The sequence below is a fragment of the Coregonus lavaretus genome (genome assembly GCF_964263955.1).
Source record: "Coregonus lavaretus genome assembly, contig: HAP1_SCAFFOLD_4263, whole genome shotgun sequence".
NCBI lineage: Eukaryota > Metazoa > Chordata > Actinopteri > Salmoniformes > Salmonidae > Coregonus > Coregonus lavaretus.
In genome coordinates this window covers 1-23,967 of record NW_028165816.1, presented here as the reverse complement: position 1 = coordinate 23,967, position 23,967 = coordinate 1, and the positions used below count along the sequence as shown (strand labels likewise).

Genomic DNA, 23,967 nt, shown 5'->3' with positions numbered 1-23,967 from the left:
ATCACCAGGATTCCGCACATGATGAACGAGTCTAGGCAGTATGGTAACACAGACTATAATTCAACACAGCCACAACACTAGCTTATACATGTGTTTTATTATCCCCGAGTGCCTATGAGACACAAAAGCAAGTGTTTGTGTGCATATGTCGGGAGGGAGCAGGCAGTTGTCTGTTAAAGTAAAGCCTAATTAACTAAGGCACTAAGGATATAAGCAGTCTAAAAAGATCCATCGCTCAGATTTCACCTAGTAAGTTTATCATGTACAAATACAACCCGGCCTGTCCAGTGTTCTATCAACCTGCTGTTTAGAGACAGATATGGGTTACCAATGTCTTTCAGCTCATGATTATTACAAGTAACAGTGTAAGTGCTACTTTAATAATACAGGTTACATCCGGTTCAATACATCTTACAGATGAACCAATATTCACACAGCTAAATAAAAATAAGACAAAAACGTGTTTGGTATTTTCTGCGATTAACGCAACTTGTTCTCCACACACACGGTAAATTATCACAGAACTGAAAATATTTCCTTTTTCGATGCAGACAAAAAATGTAAGCAAAAACAAGCAGGTTTTAAAGCATCAATCAGACCTTCAGTCTAAATATGACATATTTCTTTTCAATGAGTCTCAAAATATGTTCAACCATAATGCAATATCATCTGCCTTTCTCAAAAGGAATGTGGAACTGATAGAATCTCTGTGCTACAGAATGGTAGGACATATTCCAGGTGTCGTAACCTTTACATGTCTGGGATTCCACAACGCAGCCAAGACAATGTAGAATAACAGACATGGCTCTCGGAGGTAAAATCCTTTGTTTGTTGACATCTCCAGTGGACTCCAGGATCATATTCATTAGGACACAATGTACCAAACGGTTTTGCAACAAAAAGCGAAAAATTAGTATTTCTTACTGGACAAGTTCAGGTAGTCCCTCAGTCAGTTTCTTCCGTTTGGTGACTAATGAACACGACCCAGCTAAAGTTCTGCACAGTTACAGTCTCTGGACTGACAACAGGGAGTGGACTGCTAGCTTCAGACATTCCTCTACTTCTCACTCTTTCATTCTCCTCCTCTCTCTTCCGCTCTCTCCTCTACCACTCCTCCTTTTACCTCATCCATCCCCCACGGTTCATTGGCATGCCAGGGGGTGGCAGGGGCACCTGGGGCTGGCCTGGCGGTGGGGGGTAGCCCCCAGGAGGCATGCCCATCCCTGGAGGTGGCACCCCGTGTCCTGGGGGCATGCGTGGAGGGGGGTACTCAGGGTAGCTGTGGTTGTAGCCTGGTGGAGGGTAGGCCGGGGAGGGAGGGGGCAGGTTGGGGGGTGGGTAGGTGCTGGGTGGGGGTCCTGGGGGTGGGGCGTTGGGGTAGACATGAGGGTGATAGGGCATGGGGGGACCGTAGTTGGGGGGCATGGGGGCGTAGGAGGGTTCCCCTGTCTTCATTATAGACTGAAGGCTCTGGAAGCCTTCCCCTGACATGTAGGAGCTAGAGGTGGACATGCCCATGATGTAGCTAGAGGGGGGAGGAGGAGGGGGGCGGTGGGGCAGGGGAGGGGGCTGGTGGGGGGGTGGAGCGTGAGATGGGGGAGGGGGAACGGGCTCGCTACCCGCGGCTGGCTCAGCTTCAGGAGGGACTGGGGGAGCCTTACGATCTGAGAGAGGGAGAAGAGAGGAGAGGATCGGAGGGGAGAGAGTGAGAGAGAGAGAGAAGAGAAATAAGGTGATTTCCACTAAACACAATCCTAATCATAGTGTTGAAGGCTTTGACATTCCTGTTCAACAAGACAGCACTTCTGAGACCCAACTGTCACTTTAAAACCCAGACAGGAATTACTTGTATTCCCATAGATAGACTATACACTTCCTGCGAAGTACTCGTTAACAAGTTGAAGCAGTAATCAGATTGGTCTGAGAGGGCAGGGCAGGAGGTAAGGAGGGGCTGGACTGTTCTGTTCTGACTGGACTGTTAGTTACATAACCAGGATTCTAGGAAGGCCTAGAGATTGGGATGCCTGTTGTTCTCTCTAAGCTGCCTTGACCCTTCACTAAAACTATGTCCTTCATTAAAAACACACAAAATTAAAAAGATGCCACTTCATCCATCATGACAACTGACCAGATAAAGATGATCACTAGTTACTGGTGTTATATAACCTACTGAGTAGCAAGACACTCACCAGGCGGGGGTTGTGAAGTAGGCAGGGGGGGCATTGGGCTCTCCAACCGTGGAATCTTACAACCCACTTGTTCTGGAGGTTTGGGTTCCTCTTTTGGAGAGCTCTGAGAAGGCAGAAATAAATAATACAGTTGAAGTCGGAAGTTTACATACACCTTAGCCAAATACATTTAAACTCAGTTTTTATTACAATTCCTGACATTTAATCCTAGTAAAAAAGTCCCTGTCTTGGGTCAGTTAGGATCACCACTTTATTTTAAGGATGTGAAATGTCAGAATAATAGTAGAGAGAATGATTTATTTAAGCTTTTATTTCTTTCATCCCAGTTTGGCCGGCCGGGATGTCCTTGTCCCATCGCGCTCTTGCGACTCCTTGTGGCGGGCCGGGCGCATGCGCGCTGACTTCGGGCGCCAGCAGTACGGCGTTTCCGCCGACACATTGGTGCTTCCGGGTCAAGCGAGCAGTTTGTCAAGAAGCAGTGCGGCTTGGCGGGGTCGTGTTTCGGAGGACGCACGGCTCTTGCAGCGATGGGACAAGACTAACTACCAATTGGATATCACCAAATTGGGGATAAAAAGGGATAAAAAAGCACAACAAAAAATAGAAAATCAAAGAAGACTCTGCTGCTTCCAGCTCCATGTCCAACTTTAGACCACTTGAGGAATGAAAACAAACTACCACACACACAAGCTATGTTATTGGAGGTTAGCTGTTAGGGTTGGGCGGTATCCAGATTTTCATACCAACATACAGTTTGTGTACCATACTGGGGTACATGGTATTACAGAATGTGCACACAAGGGGGCGCTATTACGCACAAAACAATTTAGGCAACAGGGATCTTGATCCAGGAAGGGATTGAATGCCTCTGCTGTCACCAAGCTTGCCTTGACATGTAGCCACTTAACTAGCAAGTTAGCAAACCAGATGCATAGCTGGAGCCCTGAGCTGGAGATCATTTATTTATCACATCTTAGATTTCTTATAGTTATACTTAACTTATAAACTCAGCAAAAAATGAAACGTCCCTTTTTCAGGACCCTGTCTTTCAAAGATAATTCGTAAAAATCCAAATAACTTCACAGATCTTCATTGTAAAGGGTTTAAACACTGTTTCCTATGCTTGTTCAATGAACCATAAACAATTAATGAACATGCACCTGTGGAACGGTCGTTAAGACACTAACAGCTTACAGACGGTAGGCAATTAAGGTCACAGTTATGAAAACTTAGGACACTAAAGAGGCCTTTCTACTGACTCTGAAAAACACCAAAAGGAAGATGCCCAGGGTCCCTGCTCATCTGCGTGAACGTAGCTTAGGCATGCTGCAAGGAGGCATGAAGACTGCAGATGTGGCCAGGGCAATAAATTGCAATGTCCGTACTGTGAGACGCCTAAGACAGCGCTACAGGGAGACAGGACGGACAGCTGATTGTCCTCGCAGTGGCAGACCACGTGTAACAACACCTGTACAGGATCGGTACATCCGAACATCACACCTGCGGGACAGGTACAGGATAGCAACAACAACTGCCCGAGATACACCAGGAACGCACAATCCCTCCATCAGTGCTCAGACTGTCCACAATAAGCTGAGAGAGAATGGACTGAGGGCTTGTAGGCCTGTTGTAAGGCCGGTCCTCACCAGACATCACTGGCAACAACGTCGCCTACGGGCACAAACCCACCGTCGCTGGACCAGACAGGACTGGCAAAAAGTGCTCTTCACTGACGAGTCACGGTTTTGTCTCACCAGGGGTGATGGTCGGATTTGCGTTTATCGTCGAAGGAATGAGCGTTACACCGAGGCCTGTACTCTGGAGCGGGATCAATTTGGAGGTGGAGGGCCGTCATGGTCTGGGGCGGTGTGTCACAGCATCATCGGACTGAGCTTGTTGTCATTGCAGCCAATCTCAACGCTGTGCGTTACAGGGAAGACATCCTCCTCCCTCATGTGGTACCCTTCCTGCAGGCTCATCCTGACATGACCCTCCAGCATGACAATGCACCAGCCATACTGCTCGTTCTGTGTGTGATTTCCTGCAAGACAGGAATGTCAGTGTTCTGCCATTGCCAGCGAAGAGCCCGGATCTCAATCCCATTGAGCACGTCTGGGACCTGTTGGATCGGAGGGTGAGGGCTAGGGCCATTCCCCCCAGAAATGTCCGGAAACTTGTGGATGCCTTGGTGGAAGAGTGGGGTAACATCTCACAGCAAGAACTGGCAAATCTGGTCCATGAGGAGGAGATGCACTGCAGTACTTAATGCAGCTGGTGGCCACACCAGATACTGACTGTTACTTTTGATTTTGACCCCCCCTTTGTTCAGGGACACATTATTCCATTTCTGTTAGTCACATGTCTGTGGAACTTGTTCAGTTTATATCTCAGTTGTTGAATCTTGTTATGTTCATACAAATATTTATACATGTTAAGTTTGCTGAAAATAAACACAGTTGACAGTGAGAGGACGTTTCTTTTTTTGCTGAGTTTAATTATAAATCATACTGTCGGTATTTCGAAATATACAGTTTTTATTGTCTATTACCTATTGTGTTAGCCATGGATACTCCTCAGACTATTTATGATCCACAGAGAATGACATTTCATTTATCACAAGCTGACAAATACAAGGACAACACAGACACACTGCCATCACTCACATGTGGGCGTTTGAGACGGCGTGGGGGGCTGCCTTGGGGGGAGTTCCTCTTGGGTGGAGGGGGTGGTGGGACACACCCTGGAGGCTGTGTGGGGGCTGGGCCAGGAGGAGGAGCAGGAGCAGGGCCAGGGGGCTGGGGGGGTACTCTCTGTTTGGTCTCCTGCTCCAGACCCGGGGGGATGGGGGTCTTCCCCTGGGAGTACAGGTCCAGGATCTGGTGACAGATGTCTGGGAGGAGATGCCAGCAGTGGACAGGGGTTAGGTATGATATACAGATAGGAGCTACAGTTCTTTTCTATCCATTTCTCCGATCAGCGTTGAAGGAAGGGGTCATAAGGACTCAATAGGAGTACGAACATGAGCAGAACTTGTAACCTTTACACCAGTGTCTCCCAAATCCTGGCTAATGGCTACGACAAGTATCATGTCTCAAATCAAAAGGTATTTGTTAAATGCTTGGTAAACAACAGGTGTAGACTAACAGTGATATGCTCACTTATGGGCCCTTCCCAACAATGCAGAGAGAAAAAAAATTTCTAAAAATAATAACACAATGAATAAATACACAATGAGTAACGATAACATGGCTATATACATAGAGTACCTGTACCGAGTCGATGTGCAGGGGTACAAGGTAGATATGTACATATAGGTGGGTTAAAGTGACTAGGCAACAGGATAGATAATAAACAGTAGCAACAGCGTATGTGATGAGTCAAAAGAGTTGGTGCAGAAACGGTCAATGCAGATAGTCAGAGTAACTATTTGGTTAACTATTTATGGCAGTATTATGGCTTGGGGGTAGAAGCTGTTCAGGGTCCTGTTCATTACAGACTTGGTGCATCGGTACCGCTTGCTGTAGCAGAGAGAACAGTCTATGACTTGGGTGGCTGGAGTCTTTTAACATTTTTAGGATCTACCTCTGACACCGCCTGGTATAGAGGTCCTGGATGGCAGGAAGCTTGGCCCCAGTGATGTACTGGGCCGTACTCACTACCCTCTGTAGCGCCTTCCGGTCGGATGCCAAGCAGTTGCCATACCAAGCAGTGATGCAGCCAGTCAAGACGCTCTCAATGGTGCAAAACTGGGCATTTTGGGAGTCACTGTCTTAAATGTGTGTCAGGGAGGTTTATCAATGTAAAGAGAAAAGAGACGTTGACGCTATACCTTCCAGCAGCTCCACTGGGACGTCCTGTACAAACTGCTCCCACCATCGCCGTGAAGACTGCTTGGACGTCCACTCCTGAATGTCAAACTTACACAGCCGTCCAGCCAGGTACATGACTGCTACTGCTATGATCTCTGGTTCCCACTGCAGGGACAGCATGGTGCACAGACTGGAGGTAGGAACAGAGAGAACCGTTTAGATGTGGAGGAAAATGCAGACCTACAATACTATTCAATGAATATTGTAAGAGGAGAAGGTGAAAACCGACCACTGTAAGGGGAGGCACCTACAGCATACATGACAGGAAACAGGAAACACAGGGATATAGATAGTGAGAAGTGACAGTCCAAACTACTGTGTTACGTTACGTTATGTTACGCCCCACCTGTCGTTGACGAAGGTCCATGCCATCTGCACCAGCTTCTGAACTTTGGTTTTGTCACCTAGAACGAGAAAAAAAACTGACGTTTTTCACAATTGCATAAGAGGGACACATCGATGCCTGGCGTGGCCAAGACAGGACCTTCATCACATCGATGCCTGGCGTGGCCAAGACAGGACCTTCATCACATCGATGCCTGGCGTGGCCAAGACAGGACCTTCATCACATCGATGCCTGGCGTGGCCAAGACAGGACCTTCATCACATCGATGCCTGGCGTGGCCAAGACAGGACCTTCATCACATCGATGCCTGGCGTGGCCAAGACAGGACCTTCATCACATCGATGCCTGGCGTGGCCAAGACAGGACCTTCATCACATTGATGCCTGGCGTGGCCAAGACAGGACCTTCATCACATCGATGCCTGGCGTGGCCAAGACAGGACCTTCATCACATCGATGCCTGGCCTGGCCAAGACAGGACCTTCATCACATCGATGCCTGGCGTGGCCAAGACAGGACCTTCATCACATCGATGCCTGGCGTGGCCAAGACAGGACCTTCATCACATCGATGCCTGGCGTGGCCAAGACAGGACCTTCATCACATCGATGCCTGGCGTGGCCAAGACAGGACCTTCATCACATCGATGCCTGGCGTGGCCAAGACAGGACCTTCATCACATCGATGCCTGGCGTGGCCAAGACAGGACCTTCATCACATCGATGCCTGGCGTGGCCAAGACAGGACCTTCATCACATCGATGCCTGGCGTGGCCAAGACAGGACCTTCATCACATCGATGCCTGGCGTGGCCAAGACAGGACCTTCATCACATCGATGCCTGGCGTGGCCAAGACAGGACCTTCATCACATCGATGCCTGGCGTGGCCAAGACAGGACCTTCATCACATCGATGCCTGGCGTGGCCAAGACAGGACCTTCAGTAGTGCTGTTTGGAGAGGAGCTTACGGCATAATAGTAACAACTTCAAAATAAAAGAGTTTGGAAATGACAGTTGGAAAATGAAGTCAAACTAAGACGTTAACACCACCTTTCACACCTTTGAGCTGCTTGGCGTATCTCAGGAGGAACATGTAAGGGTGCTCCACCTGCAGGTCAAACTTGATTGTCTGTAGCAGAATCCTCTCTAGCACCATCACCTCTTCCTGTTGATGGCGGAAATCCTACGACACATCCCAGGACCCAAACAAGAGCATAAAGTAAGGAAACACAAGGACTTTTCACACTACTACCAAACCAAGCTGTACTGAGCTAGCCTGGTTAAGCATCCACCATAATTGAGGTAACTGTGCTGAAAAGTACAATGTGAAAAGAATAGCCTATTATACAAAATTCTTGCAACCAATAGAATGTTATATACAGTGAGGAAAAAAGGTATTTGATCCCCTGCTGATTTTGTATGTTTGCCCACTGACAAAGAAATGATCAGTCTATAATTTTAATGGTAGGTTTATTTGAACAGTGAGAGACAGAATAACAACAACAAAATCCAGAAAAAACGCATGTCAAAAATGTTATAAATTGATTTGCATTTTAATTAGAGAAATAAGTATTTGACCCCTCTGCAAAACATGACTTAGTACTTGGTGGCAAAACCCTTGTTGGCAATCACAGAGGTCAGACGTTTCTTGTAGTTGGCCACCAGGTTTGCACACATCTCAGGAGGGATTTTGTTCCACTCCTCTTTGCAGATCTTCTCCAAGTCATTAAGGTTTTGAGGCTGATGTTTGGCAACTCAAACTTTCAGCTCCCTCCACAGATTTTCTATGGGATTAAGGTCTGGAGACTGGCTAGGCCACTCCAGGACCTTAATGTGCTTCTTCATGAGCCACTCCTTTGTTACCTTGGCCGTGTGCTTTGGGTCATTGTCATGCTGGAATACCCATCCATGACCCATTTTCAATGCCCTGGCTGAGGGAAGGAGGTTCTCACCCAAGATTTGACGGTACATGGCCCCGTCCATCGTCCCTTTGATGCGGTGAAGTTGTCCTGTCCCCTTAGCAGAAAAACACCCCCAAAGCATAATGTTTCCACCTCCATGTTTGACGGTGGGGATGGTGTTCTTGGGGTCATAGGCAGCATTCCTCCTCCTCCAAACACGGCGAGTTGAGTTGATGCCAAAGAGCTCGATTTTGGTCTCATCTGACCACAACACTTTCACCCAGTTCTCCTCTGAATCATTCAGATGTTCATTGGCAAACTTCAGACGGCCCTGTATATGTGCTTTCTTGAGCAGGGGGACCTTGCGGGCGCTGCAGGATTTCAGTCCTTCACGGCGTAGTGTGTTACCAATTGTTTTCTTGGTGACTATGGTCCCAGCTGCCTTGAGATCATTTACAAGATCCTCCCGTGTAGTTCTGGGCTGATTCCTCACCGTTCTCATGATCATTGCAACTCCACGAGGTGAGATCTTGCATGGAGCCCCAGGCCGAGGGAGATTGACAGTTATTTTGTGTTTCTTCCATTTGCGAATAATCGCACCAACTGTTGTCACCTTCTCACCAAGCTGCTTGGCGATGGTCTTGTAGCCCATTCCAGCCTTGTGTAGGTCTACAATCTTGTCCCTGACATCCTTGGAGAGCTCTTTGGTCTTGGCCATGGTGGAGAGTTTGGAATCTAATTGATTGATTGCTTCTGTGGACAGGTGTCTTTTATACAGGTAACAAACTGAGATTAGGAGCACTCCCTTTAAGAGTGTGCTCCTAATCTCAGCTCGTTACCTGTATAAAAGACACCTGGGAGCCAGAAATCTTTCTGATTGAGAGGGGGTCAAATACTTATTTTCCTCATTAAAATGCAAATCAATTTATAAAATGTTTGACATGTGTTTTTCTGGATTTTGTTGTTGTTATTCTGTCTCTCACTGTTCAAATAAACCTACCATTAAAATAATAGACTGATCATTTCTTTGTCAGTGGGCAAACGTACAAAATCAGCAGGGGATCAAATACTTTTTTCCCTCACTGTTTATATTGGGGATACAATCTTCCCAGCTCTACAGAGTTTGCTGCGAAGAGACAGAGTCATTAGATCATTTATTTTGGTACTGTCCATATGTAACTTGTTTTTGGTCACAGGTCCAGGAATGGCTGAAGAATTGCAATATTTACCTGGAGCTAACTCTGCAGATAGCAATACTGGGTGATTTGAAAAGTCATAGTCAAATCAATCAATAATATTATTATAATTTTAGCAAAAATGTTTATCTTTAATTTACAATCTGTAGAAACTATGAGAATAGAAAGGTTCAGAACTTTTGTGATGCATCACAGCACAGTTAAAAAATATATGGCAAATAGAAATCAAACTGGATGGACATCAGAAATAGATGGGAGGGGTTGAGGGTAGTGGAAAGACAGGACTAAAAACAAACCAAATAAGGTAACTGTTTTTATTTTGAATAAATTTGCAAAAATTTCTAACAACCACTTTTTGCTTTGTCATTACGGGGTATTGTGTGTAGATTGATGAGGGAAAACATTTTTGTAGTCCATTTTAGAATAAGACTAACGTCAGAAAATGTGTAAAAAAATGGGCGGCAGGTAGCTTAGTGGTTAAGAGCGTTGTGCCAGTAACCGAAAGGTCGCTGGTTCTAATCCCCGAGCCGACTAGGTGAAAAATCTGTCGATGTGCCCTTGAGCAAGGCACTTAACCCTAATTGCTCCTGTAAGTCGCTCTGGATAAGAGCGTCTGCTAAATGACAAAAAAAAAAATAAAATAAAAAAAAAAAAAAAAAAAAAAAAAAAAAAAAAAAAAAAAGTAAAGGGGTCTGAATACTTTCTGAAGGCACTGTATATAAATATATATTTACAAAAATATATATGAAGGATTGGAAATGCAGACAATTACATTGATGGAAGTTACACTCAATCTATCTGCAATATTAAAGCTGATCTACCCCCCCCCCCCCCCCCCCCCCACCAAATAAAAATAAATAGCCTATTATCGAGCCAGCAGTTTGGTTTGGGTCAGCACGTGTGGAAAGGGCACCTGTAAACACAGCAGGACTTCACTGTACCTACAAACAGAGGACAGAGGACAGAGGACAGAGGGCAGAGGGCAGAGGGCAGAGGGCAGAGGGCAGAGGGCAGAGGACAGAGGGCAGAGGGCAGAGGACAGAGGACAGAGGGCAGAGGGCAGAGGGCAGAGGGCAGAGGGCAGAGGACAGAGGGCAGAGGACAGAGGGAGAAGTGAAGAGAAGTGAAGGAAGTAAAGACATCTCACCTTTGGGTCGTCTCCAAACTGCACAAACTGTACGTCGTTCAGTAAGCTGCGAGCCGTCTTGATGATGTCTTTACATTTCTTAGGAGTCTCCTCCACTTTCCCAGCCAGGAAGAGACAACACGCACCGGTCACCTGTAGATACACAATACACAGGTCTCACACACCATTTAATACCAAGACATTAGGCAGTACCTCTAAGAATGCACCACTGAGATTGAAGTTGACAAGATGACCGTGAACAATTATTTTGATTCTTGAAGGCAAATTATTGTACAAGCGTAGCATTGTAAGTCGCATTGGATAAGAGTGTCTGCTAAATGTAAATGTGACAGGTTCAGTGCACATCACAGAATTCTTTACCAAAATACTCACATATCTGGGGAACTGTTTGAAAGAGTGAAACATGTAGAAACGGTGGAAGTATATGATACCTGTTGCCAGGGTGTCATAATGTCTGATGACAGAGTTAAGGGTGAACTTGACAAAGCCACATAACTTTGGGTGAAGTCAAAATCTCGCTAACTGTCTAACACCCAAAAAAATGATCAACCAGATGATGGGGCTATGACAGGACTGTGTCAAATGCTGCAGAGGTGAGAATGTTCCACAAAGTTCACAGCCCAAAGATCAAATATCTAGCCCGTAAAAGGATACAGTCCAAGTCTGGTCCCCACATCAAAGATGAACCGGGCCCCCTCCCTGCGGTACCGGGCCTCTGTGGCCGGGTCCAGGCCCTCGGACTGGGACGGGGTGTGGGCCAGGTCCTTTTTGTCCCAGTACCAGCATGGCTTGATATGGTCCAGGAAGGCCTGACCACTGGAGGGGTGGTTGTTTTCCTTCATCTGGTGAGAAGAGGATGATGGACCCGCTGAACTAGATGACTTGCAAAGGAGGAGAGGGGGATGATAACGGGATGATTCACAGCGAAGACAGCATGAATGAATGGTGTAAAGTATTGTCATATTTCATGAAGAAATAGGTTGCTAGTTAGCAAGCTAGCTGGCTAAAGTTATCATCTAGCTTATTTTACAGTAGCTATAAACAGTTTGGGAAGTTAGACTAATAAATAAGTCGTGGTAGTAGCCATTGAATTGATCATATTAAATGACGGTGAATATTACCTAACTATAGTTACAGAACTAGGTAGCTAACAACAGTTGTCTACGCATGAGGTGCATGGATTAACTAATTTACATGGAAGAAATAACAGTTTTGACAATATATCTATTTGATCTCTCTGACCACAATTGAAAGCTTGTGCTAAATAACGTTGTTGTAAGCTAACGTTACCTAACTAGCTAGCTTACTAGCTTTCAGGCCGAAGTTGCAAGCTAGCTACTGTAGATAACTAACTTGCTAAAACTAACTTTAGCTAACGTTAGCTAGCACTCCGTCGAGGCTAATGACTTTTCAATCAATCCAAAATACACGCATGTCAAACGTAGGTTGTCTAAAATCTGCAATCTGAAAAGAAGGACGTTTACCTTTATCATGTAGGCTTTATAATGAGTAACAATATCAACAATCGATGAAATAATCGTTTTATATTTAGATTGAATTAGTCACCGACAACAGTCCCCATTGTAACATGGGCGCCGCCATTTTGTTATACGTGAGAAGCTGCGAGGGGTTTTATTATTATTATGAACAATAGCACAAATACAAAAACATAAATATACAGACAAGGGTACATAAACCTAACGTAGACAAGGGTATTTCATGTAAAAAAAAAATATATATATATTTGTCAAAAAGTTTTATGATACATACTGCTTTTTTCTTTTTACATTCACTGATCATTTCAAAATAATGTTTCGGTTCTATCTTAAACACTTCATTTTATTGATAAAGAATCTTCCAAGAAAAATAATAACATTAACAATGAAAATTAAATCGCGGTCCAGCAGGTGAGAGGAGTAGTGTGCGTGAAATATGGTGTAATTGCAGAACGATATCCGGGGCGTTTCTTAATATGGGTGTTCCCTGAAACCTGCCATTGGTCAGTTCCGGTGTTACGAGACGGTTGGTTTCTTGACACAGATGATTTGTTTACATAGCAGGTTAGGATAACTAAGGTGGCAGGTTAGGTGAATTAGCGTGGCAGGTTAGGTGAATTAGAGTGGTAGGTTAGGAGACTGTGGTCAATGGGTGTAACTTGATATCAAGAAACGCCTATATCAGAAAACGCCTCCAATTGCTGTCTGCAATTACACTCTTCTCGATGCACGCACTACACAATAGAGTGATAAATGTGGACAAAAATGATCCACTAGAGGGCAAGAGAGAACTACTAATGGAGATGACCCCTCTACTTCTCCATGTGGAGGAGCTCAATGGTCATTCAGAATTCATGAATGGATGGATGCACGAATGAATCATTGCATGAATAAATGAATTTATAGGTGAATGGATGAATTTGTATATTTTAATAATTTTAGTGGGATAAACAGTCAACTTTTATAGATTTGGCAAATACATCAGTCCATATTGGGCCATGTGTTTGCGCTCACAATTTCAGACAGGGGCGGCCTGTTCAATAGGGCGATATGGGCGACGCACTGCCAAACGGGAAAAGGAAGGGATTTTTTTTCTAATCAATTATATCACGGCAACAGTAGTTATCAGTGTTGTAATCTATACGTCTGATCTGCCACAGTGCCACACTGCCACTAAATGTCGAATCAGGCTAAAGTCGTGCTTCAAATGGCTCCCCCCCCTTTTGGGGCGATTTCAGTCAGGTTGAAAATCGCCCAGAAGTCTGTCATAGACTCCCATGTAAAATCTATTTTTTTCAAATTTCAGAGCCTTCAATACAATCTCAATGGGTGTCTGTGGGCTTGCACTTACGCGCTTTCGTCATACGTTACGTAACCATGAACGTAACTGAGAAAAGAGTGGATTGTTTGAAAGAAGTTCCTTTTTGTCGGCGAACAAATGAAGATAAATTGGCAACGAAACAATTAGGACCTCCCAGACCAAATTTAATAATTCAACAGGTTTCTACTAAAGGCGGAAAGTCCTACACCCGAGGATTTTCCAAAAATTGGTACGAACGAAAAAAGACATTGCCACTCACTCAACTGGATGACGAGGGATACAGGCTAGCTGTCCGCCGCCACAACGATGAGGTTAGTGTTGATAATCACAAGTTTACTGGATGTGGATATGGTGTAATAAAGGCAGTTTATTCAGAGGTAAATATATCTGGAATCGCGTTCACGGACCCGTTCGTCAAACTCTTAGGGAGCTATAAATTAAGCCCCATTACTTACCATATCAGATAAGAGAAATTGCTGCAGCTACATATATTTTACATCCTGGCCCTACATAGTTCACTATTTGCATCACTTACCAAAATATTACATGTGGTCATATATGCTTGGAAATTGGAGATGCCATAGAACGTCAAAAAAGTAAACATTGCTGGAGACACATTGCCGTTTTGGAGAAGACATCGCGTTTGCTAGCGAAGAGATTTGTTGTGGCAAATGAACTTGGGCTGGGAATTGCCAGGAACCTCACGATAAGATATATGCATCAGCATTGCGAGTCTCATGATTCTATACGTATTGCGATTCGATACTGTGATTTTATTGCGCACCATATGTCTGTTGCAGAGGGATCAGAAAGCCATGAGAACGAGTTTTGATCAGTCATGGAAATAAAAGTGCTGAAAACAAATTGGCTCCCAATGTGAAAAGATTGAGAACAAGCTATGAAGGAACAATAATGGTGTTTTGGTGCAGGTACAGCCAACTAGCGCTAAAATATTGCGATATTGTCAATACAGTATATCGTAAAGTATCACTATGTAACTCGATTTCTTTCACCCCAATCCCTCAAATTAACGGTAAATAACTGAATTGTTTGCCCCACATTTAGCTAAGATGATTAGCTAGCCAGCTAAAATGTTTTATTTAGTTAGCAGTCGCATCTACAATAGTTTACTGTCAATAACATGTCTCCAAAAATGACGTGGTGTCTCCAATTGTGTTGACATTTTACAATTGCAATGCGCATCCATGAGTATCCACTTTCTGTAGCTCAGCTGGTAGAGCATGGTGCTTGTAACGCCAAGGTAGTGGGTTCGATCCCCGGGACCACCCATACACAAAAATGTATGCACGCATGACTGTAAGTCGCTTTGGATAAAAGCGTCTGCTAAATGGCATATTATTATTATTATTATTATTATTATTATTATTATTATTATTATCTGAAGAGAGCCCCGAAACATTGTGTGCAGACATTTTATGCAATAAATGAAGTAGGTTCAATCTAGTAGTTCTGATCTTCTGATTGGTCCTGATGAGTTGGGCGAGGTCCCCTGCAGGCTACTGTCACTGTTGCATTGGCTCTGAGTCGGGTTCTCTGTCTTCAAATGTTCAGCCTAAGAGAGGGGATTTTTGTGTGTGTGTGTGTGTGTGTGTGTTTAACAGTGATGATGTGTGTGTGTGTGTGTGTGTTTAACAGTGATGATGTGTGTGTGTGTGTGTTTGTGTGTGTGTGTGTCCTCAGAGCAAGAACTCGTGAGTTGGAAGAACTGAGAGGCCTATGGCGTGGGTGTTGTCCTTGGCCACCTGCTGACAAGGCTGACAAGATAGGACCCTTTTGTCCATTGTTATTGGATAGGAACAGAACTTATAACCAGCTCCTGACCTAAATAGATCTTAGCACAACATTTTACTCAACATATCATATTCCATATTCACTATAACAAATATATTTACTACGACATTAGCAAGAACCGCCACATCCTCAGCCGGCTAATCCAGTGTGTGAAGTTTTGCGGAGTGTTTGAGTTAGCTTTGCGAGGCAAAGATGAAACTGAGGGCTCCACCAACCCTGGTAAGCCAACACTTTTGAGATCAGTCAATAAATGCTTCTGGTATTGACTTATATGCTGCCCCTGTCTTCATGTTGTTGCTGGACATATCTTTTTTTAAATGTGTGTAGGTCACCTAAATCATCAGAAAAATTGCCCCTCCTGAGAATTTTTTCAGGAGCCGCCACTGATTTCAGAGTTGACTAGAATGGTGAAACTCGAACTCTTTCCCCTCATCGTATTCCCTATAATTGTGTAATTGTGATCAGATATGTTCAATGTTGTTTTTTATGCTCCTTTGCTGCAACACCAGTTGCCCCCTGGGACAATAATGTTGAAACTTTGAATTTGAACTCCCCAACACTCAAGTTTCACTCAAAAACATCATCAGATTTTATTTTCTCCTGAAATCTGCATTTGGTTGAAGGGAGGAGATAAATTGCCCTTGTCACAACTAATGTGTGTAGTTTTGTGTGTAAGAACATGAGGCAATAGGCTCCCAATAGCCTCCCTACCATCTCTCAGAGAACAAAAAGACAGCATTGAATAATTTACTTTCATCCCAATTAAAATCTGGAATCTGCATGCATTATTAATCGCTTCTTGGACAAAGCCTTTTAACTGTAGGAAGAGTCGTCACATTGTAGTGCGTACGGCCCAGTACATCACCGGGTCCGAGCTTCCTGCCATCCAGGACCTCTATACTAGGCGGTGTCAGAGGAAGGCCCTAAAAATTGTCAAAGACTCCAGCCACCCTAGTCATAGACTGTTCTCTCTGCTTCCGCACGGCAAGCGGTACCGGAGCACCAAGTCTAGGTCCAAAAGGCTTCTTAACAGCTTCTACCCACAGGCCATAAGACTCCTGAACATCTAATCAAATGGCTTCCCAGACTATTTGCATTGACCCCCCCCTGTTTATTATCTATGCATAGTCACTTTAACTCTACCTACATGTACATATTACCTCAATTACCTCGACTAATTGGTGCCCCCGCACATTGACTCTGTACCGGTACCCCCTGCATATAGCCTCGCTACTGTTATTTTACTGCTGCTCTTTAATTATTTTTTATTTTTTACTTAAATATTTTTCTTAAAACTGCATTGTTGGTTAAGGGCTTGTAAGTAAGCATTTCACTGTAAGGTGAATTCTGTTGTATTTGGCGCATGTGACAAATCAACATTTGATTTTGATTTGTGTGCTGTCAGAAGCCTTATCTGGTTTTGTATTGTATTGCCCTTAGCAAGAAATCTCAACCTGTCATTTAGGCCGTGGGATAGATACACACACACACACACACACACACACACACACACACACACACACACACACACACACACACACACACACACACACACACACACACACACACACACACACACACACACACATACACATACACATACACATACACATACACATACACATACACACACACATACACATACACACAGACACAAACACACACACATGCACATGCACACACACACACACACACACACACACAGACACACCCACACACATACACACAGTAAGTAAATCATCTCATGAATAATATACTCCTATCCTCTTTATTAATATTAAACCCCGCATAATGAGGCACTATAAGCAAATCCCAGAGCAATATTCATATTAACCGTGATATGTCCCTACAGTGGACCTCACTGTGTTGTCTCATTGTCCTTTTTAACATGATGTAAATTATTTAACTTAGAAACACATTGCACTTGTCTGCTTTGCGATTACAATTGGGACTACGTACAGATCCCATGTTCTTTGGAAATTTTCATTGCCAAATTGCGTTAATGCACTTATTTTCTGTTCCGATTCAATAGCCTTTCTCTGACCAAACATTACATTCTTAGCCCTTATTGTAAACTCCTTATGCCCTTAGGTTTACAGTCATTTCCCAATCCCTGTGTTGAATGCCCTCCAGTATTTCAGTTACTCAACTCTCGTGGTTTTTTCCTGACTCACACAGCCCTGACACGCAACACACATCTCCTCAGAAGCAACACTTTGGACTTAAAACCTTATGTGTCCACATTACATTTACATTTTAGTCATTTAGCATACGCTCTTATCCAGAGCGACTTACAGTTAGTGAGTGCATACATTTTTCATACTGGCCCCCCGTGGGAATCGAACCCACAACACTGGCGTTGCAAGCGCCATGCTCTACCAACTGAGCTACAGGAGGCCTACATGCAGGATGTTATGGTGTCTTGTACCGAAGCTACCGGGCTATAACTGTCTTCGCCCGAAACCATTTCATGGAGCTATACTGATGTATTATTGAGGAACCCAAGGGGTGAACATCAGCGAGCTGGGACTCAGGGAGCCGGAGGGATCATGGTAAGAGTGTTTAACTTTAGAGTTGTTGTCTTCCAGCAAATATGATGCATCTACAGAGGTCTCTCTCTCTCTCTCTCTCTCATTCTCTCTCTCTCTCTCTCTCTCTCTCTCTCTCTCTCTCTCTCTCTCTCTCTCTCTCTCTCTCTCTCTGACTCTCTCTCTCTCTCTCTCTGTCTCATGTCTCTGTCTCTCTCTCTGTCAGTCTGTCTATCTGTCTCTGTCTCTCTCGCTCGCTCTCTCTCTCCATACACTATTTCCATGTTAGGTTCTTTTGAGGTTATGTCGATTTGAGACGGAGCTGATACGACGTTTCATTTGTATAAATACTTAGTGTCCCGGAAGTCCCGTAGGCCTGGCCTCAAGCGATCCGACTTATAATGCTCTTAAAATTGGCCTTCATATAATATTTATAGCAGCCTATAATAAACAGTCTAGCAGCAGTGCAGCATTGCCTCGATTAAGCCTAAATGGAAATTGTGTCCACATTAAGTTAATTTTAATTTGATCAGACTTAATTGTACCATAATAGCAACTTCATATGATAGTAGCCTATAGGAGCCTTCTTAGATTATACTACATTAGATGGAAGATGCTCCTTCTTTTACACTAGTTGGGGCATGGACTGGATATTCCGAAGGAAAGGCCGTGGAATGGAAATCTACATGCAGGAAGCACTTAAACTGTTTAAGTGCATGCATTGATCTAAAATAATATTACACAGGCTGGAATAATTGGCTATTAAGTGACCCATTAATCGCCTCTAAGTGAATCTGGTGCCTTTATATCATGTCTCTCAAGTGGATCATTTAGTTTCATCATGCAATTGATGATGACCAGACAGCATTAAACTTTGATGTTATTAAAATTGGTTTTTCTCAAGGAGGCCCTAATACTGTTCATTGGTACTTGACTGACCTGACCATCCTGTCAAAATAGGAATTGTGCATGGTGGTATAGAGATCACTATTATGGCAATTTAAGTGACATTTAAATGAAAAATGTGGTGAGGAAATTTGACATTTGAGAGGTCAACTGTTCTGAACCACTAGCTAATAATGCATGTGTTATACAATGAAATCCAATGATCAAAGACACAGATACAGGGGAATGTTAGGCATATAGTCTAACGTAGTCATGCCAACAGAGGGTACTGTTGCTTCACAACAAGGCAGAGATCAATATGTAGATCACAGACAAACACAGGGGAGATGTCCCCCTTTGACATAACTGTGCAGTATGTCTGTCTATTGTAGCAATGGATTGCTTTCCCAGTTATTTTTTAAACGTTTGCTACCTCAATTAATCAATTAATTCAAGAATCGTTACAAATGCACAACATTAAATATATTGTCCTGACAACAATGTATATTTTTATTTATTGTTTATTATTATTGCATTAATGCCTCAAGTAGGCTAATTATAGCATAACGTTCTTTTTGGCTCGGCATTTGTTCTGTAGGCCTATGTGTCTTGTTCTAGCCGACATATTAGCAAAATTATAAACAACTGAAACACTGCATTAGTGATTAACTTAGCCTTAAGGAAACATTGCTATAGCATTTACGAAAAGCCAATGTCGGTATTGAATGTTGAAGATAATCGAATTTGGAGCAAGTCACTTCAATGCGTAATGCTTAACGCCAGTCTTCAAATAATTACTCAGACTCAAAGTAGCCTTACTGACAGTTTAAAGCTTTTTCAAAATCCACCTTGAAATCCGTTACATGATATGCCATCATATCATTGTGAAACCAATTTGGAACGGTTCGTCTGCGCTGCATATGCACGGGTTGCTTTGGTTTCCCCCTCTCCATGTCCACTTGATTCCTTCCCGCACGCGCCAAACGCGCGCACTAACGATAGCCCACCAATGGTCGCGCGAATCACCGCTAGTCGCCCCCACTGCCCCCCAAGTCGCTCTGATGTCTCACTCAGCGTGGACACAACGTCACGTCCGCACTTGAATTTGAAGTTTTATCCCATTCTACGGAGGCAATCCCAGACACACACACACGCCGGGTCCTCCCAAAGCGATAGGACAGACTCGTCACTGTGAAAAGGGAATGAGACATTAGGAAACACTGGACCTCCGCTGGTTGGAAGGAGAAAAATAGGAGGTGTCTGTCTGGCTGGCTGTGCTGTAGTCTTTCTCCGTCTCCCCTCTCAACTCCTAGAGCGGAGAGTTCCGTGCCATTCCTTGCCAAGACTCGCACAGCGAGGACTGAATGGTGCCAAAGCTCACATCACCTGGCAGAACCAACACCGGTGGAATTTTGGAGGTGCAGTTATTGAATTAATAGGCAATTTTTTCTAATTCTGCAAGAAAATAACAGAGGAGAAGAGGTGACAGTTGAATCGAATATTGACCCATCGAGCGAAGAGTGGCATGCACCGTACGCTACCCCAGGTGTGAACGCGCTGCAGAGGGCCCCTCGTCGGAATTGAAATAGTCTTTATTCTCTGCAAATATTGCAATAAGTCCGTTGCTGTTATTGACACGAAATAACCGAACAGAAATATTTGCTTGAACCTGCATGTGTCTGTTGTAACTCCAACAGCTTGACCACTCCAGGTGTTGAGTTTAGGGTGAAGTAATTCTGCGAAAAGAGGACTGGACAGTTGACCAACGTTTTTACCCGCCTTTCAACAACTACAATAAAAACCCACTAGGGTCTTTTTCACTTACAGTAGTTTTATGTTAGTCGTCTCAATTGGAAGCAATTTGATAAAGTTACCCGGCACCAGACCAGCGGAGCACCACGGAGCAAGCCGACCCCAAGCGCAGTTTTCCTGGCGATGCCAGAGTAGATGCAGGGGCAATGTCCCGTCGCAAGCAGGGGAACCCTCAGCACCTATCACTGTCGCAAAGAGAAACAATACGACGTGAGTATGATCACCTTATAGATCAATTGATAATTGCCTAAATGTGGGAATTTTGTATATAAAATACCGGATTAAATTACCATTATCACGGGCAATTATTAGGATGAATTTACATGTTTACAGTGTGATACTGGAGCAAGCAAGGTATATTCTAAACAAGTATTTATGTTTCATTGCAAACCACTTTTTGATCTTTGCAAGAGGGATGGAATGGTATGATTTTTAAGCACTAGCTGCAAGAACCTGAAAAATCAAAAGTGCAGAATAACTTTCTTTATAAGGACTCACTGATGGCATGAAAAATCAAAAGTACTTTCATGGTTATTATCACACCTTTATATGTGAATGTTTTGGGCATATTTATCCAATAATTAATTAACATTTAAAACCAAAATAATTGCGCAACAAAAACACACTATTTAATTTCACAATTTTAAATGTCACATTTAAAGATAATGTATTTATTCATTCTAATAGCCTATTGTTACATTCTTGCATTTCTGTCCATGTGCGTAACTGTCAAGTCTATTAGGCATCGTGTTCATTCAATTAATTAGCCAAAATTGCACTTGTGTTTTAAAATACAATTTGGTGAGAACACATGTGACACTCATAGGCTACTGTGTGCGAGGATGAATAACATGCCATCCAGTTTGCTTGGAAGCCTTTAAAAAAAAATGCAGTTAGACTTTAGTCCTACTTATCATTCAATTTATAGGATATCACACACACACACACTGCACCAATATTTAGAATAGTGCCTTGATCCTTGCGTCGTGAAATATATTATCTTCATGTTCAGTCATGATTTCACTGAGATCCTTTATTATTCAAGTGAGCCCATTCAATCATGCATTTTGAGAATGGTATTGCCTATATAATTTTCTGCCATATTATGACTATTTATCATGTCAGTGTGAAATGCAGGTGCATGTTGATTCTGTCATAATTCTACGCAGCTGCTACTGCATAGGATATTAGCGGTATATTGTGCATTGTAGACTTTATTTACAAAAATCCCAGTCTGAATACTAAATTATTGGGGCCGAGAAAGAGCATGTGGATCAAGGTTGTAAAAACTTAGTCGATGTTCAGCCGTCTGGTATAAGTTAATGGAAAAAGACTGGGTATCTAAAGGATCTACCGCCAAGGTCACCGAAATGTTTGAAAACTATTTGCTTCTCCTCGTGGCTTCCAGACTGGTGGATTCAGGTAGGAACGCCTTCATTTACTGCCTTAAATCATAAATCATGAGTAGTTTATCGATGTGAATTTCCCACGCCCGACCCGTTATGTTAAAGATTAGGCTACATCTGATTGAAGATGCTTGTTGGCATATGATTAAAAAACTTCAGATAATCCAATTTGAAATCAATTAAATCAATCCAGAGGTTTCCCAGCGCTCTCTCCCGTGCATAAATCCAATTTCATAGTGGCCTAATCAAGCTAATTCATAACAGAGGTCTATGATGTAATCTTGGGCCAATCTGTTTCGTGTTGAGCAGGGCTAGGCCCGTTCTGTCCTACACACCACCGTTTAACATCAAGACTAATCATTTACTCTGCGCCCTTTCTACTGGACTTAACCTCTGTTTTATTAGATTTTTTAATCTTCCTTTTATTCAATCATTACTTTTTATTCTTTCAGTGTTTTAGTCCTCAACCCCAGATATCAATGGCAATTAATAATAATAAAAAAAAGCAAATATAATCATAACAGCATGAAGAATTAAAGTTAACCGATTTTCTTTTTAACAAAAAGTATTTTGCATGTCACATGGTGTTTAAAAATTTCACCAAGACAAAGGAAGGCCTACTTTCTCAGTGTAGATCCTGTTAATGTCAGTTGTGATTTGACTGATGAGACTTGTAATATTGGTGTAGACTAGGCATGCAGCCTCTATCTGCTCTGCTCTGCTGTGATCCCTGTCAGCTGCAGCTGGCTGGCTTCGATTGTCACTTTTCAAACAGCAGTAATCATGTGTTGTCTATAGGCCTGAGAAATCAAAATCAAGTGTTGTGATTCTCTTTTCATAGCAGGTGAGAGTGAGAGGAGACTAAATTGGTGTCAGTTTAATCAGCAGGTTGCTGATTAAACTTTTGCTGCAGGATTAGGAAGGAGTTTGGTATTACAGGTGTTTTTCATCAGGTGTGGTTCGCAGCAATCCTCTTTCCCAAGTATGCATATAATGTGCTCACTGCTCATGAGTACTGCAATAGAGGTTGCCTGTTGCCTGAACCTAGTATATGTATAGTTGGATTACATGTATTCCTGAATGGAAGCTGCAACAGGTTTGTAAGAGATGCTACAACAGTGTTATAGGATAGCAGCAGGAAGACAGCGTTATAGGATAGCAGCAGGAAGACAGGGTTATTTTCTGTCAGACAAATCACCCCACTGTTTTTCAGTTGAGAGGAATCGGTGAGGGTGATGGACAGGTGAGCCTGAGGCAGGTCTGTGTTTAAGTCCATCAACAGTCCCGGGGTACAGCTCGTAACATCACACAGGGCTCAGGGGAATTTCCACCACTATAATAACTCCTAGGGTACTCCCCTATGTGGCTCATTAGCTTACAGCTCTAAGGAACAAACCGTGTACCCCAAATATTTCTTTTTTTTTTGGTAATGCCGTTGACCTACTTCATCGACAACTTAGAGTTATCTATAAGGAAGATCTCAAACTGTGTGTGTGTGTGTGTGTCTCAAGACGACAGGACAGTTACTGTCCTGCATTTTAGCCGAGGTCCATGGGGCCTGTGTATCTCCAACTGTCATTTCTATCTGACTTGCCTTCAGATGGATAGCTTGCAGGATATGAGTTAATGTGGGTGTGTGTGTGCATGTGTTTATTTATGTCTGGGAAGGACAGAACAGTTACTGACCTGACATTCAGCTGAATTACAATGTAAATATTCTCTGAAAGAAATGTAATTAGACTGTAAACGAGGAGAGCGAGAAAGATAGAGAGAGAGAGAAGAGAGAGAGAGAGAGAGAAGAGAGAAGAGAGAGAAGAAAGAGAGAAAGAGAGAGAAAGAGAGAGAGAGAGAGAGAGAGAGAAAGAGAGAAAGAGAGAAAGAGAGAGACAGAGAGAGAGAGAGAAGAGAGAGAGAGAGAAGAGAGAGAGAGAGAGAGAGAGAGAGAAGATAGAGAGAGAGAAAGAGAAAGAGAGAGAGATGAGAGAGAGAGAGAAGAGAGAGAGCGAAAGTGAGAAAGAGAGAGGAGAAGAGAGCGAGAGAAGAGCGAGAGAGAAAGAGAG

At 43.4% G+C, this 23,967-nt stretch overlaps 1 protein-coding gene across 3 annotated transcripts; it reads right to left on the bottom strand.

The window, feature by feature from the left end:
- Window positions 1-77: 77 nt before the first annotated feature.
- LOC311115452 (cyclin-K-like) lies at window positions 78-12,234 on the bottom strand. 3 transcript variants are annotated; one of them, XM_084190631.1, is made up of 10 exons: window positions 12,132-12,234; window positions 11,302-11,528; window positions 11,020-11,101; window positions 10,648-10,779; window positions 7,454-7,586; window positions 6,405-6,462; window positions 6,019-6,188; window positions 4,853-5,079; window positions 2,190-2,292; window positions 78-1,664 (listed from the first exon to the last, which is right to left on the bottom strand). In XM_084190631.1, exons 1-10 carry the CDS (start codon window positions 12,138-12,140, stop codon window positions 1,120-1,122), a joined length of 1,686 nt encoding a protein of 561 aa, XP_084046757.1. In that variant the 5' UTR covers window positions 12,141-12,234; the 3' UTR covers window positions 78-1,119. The 3 variants fall into 3 exon arrangements, with proteins under 3 accessions (XP_084046757.1, XP_084046755.1, XP_084046756.1); XM_084190629.1 differs by lacking the exon at window positions 12,132-12,234 and having other exon boundaries at window positions 11,302-11,990; XM_084190630.1 differs by lacking the exon at window positions 12,132-12,234 and having other exon boundaries at window positions 7,463-7,586; window positions 11,302-11,990.
- Window positions 12,235-23,967: the final 11,733 nt, after the last annotated feature.

Bases quoted from the DNA above. Each gene is read 5' to 3' on its own strand.
- LOC311115452 (XM_084190629.1), bottom strand. From the start codon at position 11,609: ATGACAATACTTTACACCATTCATTCATGCTGTCTTCGCTGTGAATCA. The intron at 5,080-6,018 runs GTATAGCGTCAA...ATCTCCTCCCAG, and splicing joins CCCAGTGGAGCTGCTGGAAG to ACATCTGTCACCAGATCCTG. The intron at 2,293-4,852 runs GTGAGTGATGGC...CTGCCTTCTCAG, and splicing joins GCCGTCTCAAACGCCCACAT to AGCTCTCCAAAAGAGGAACC.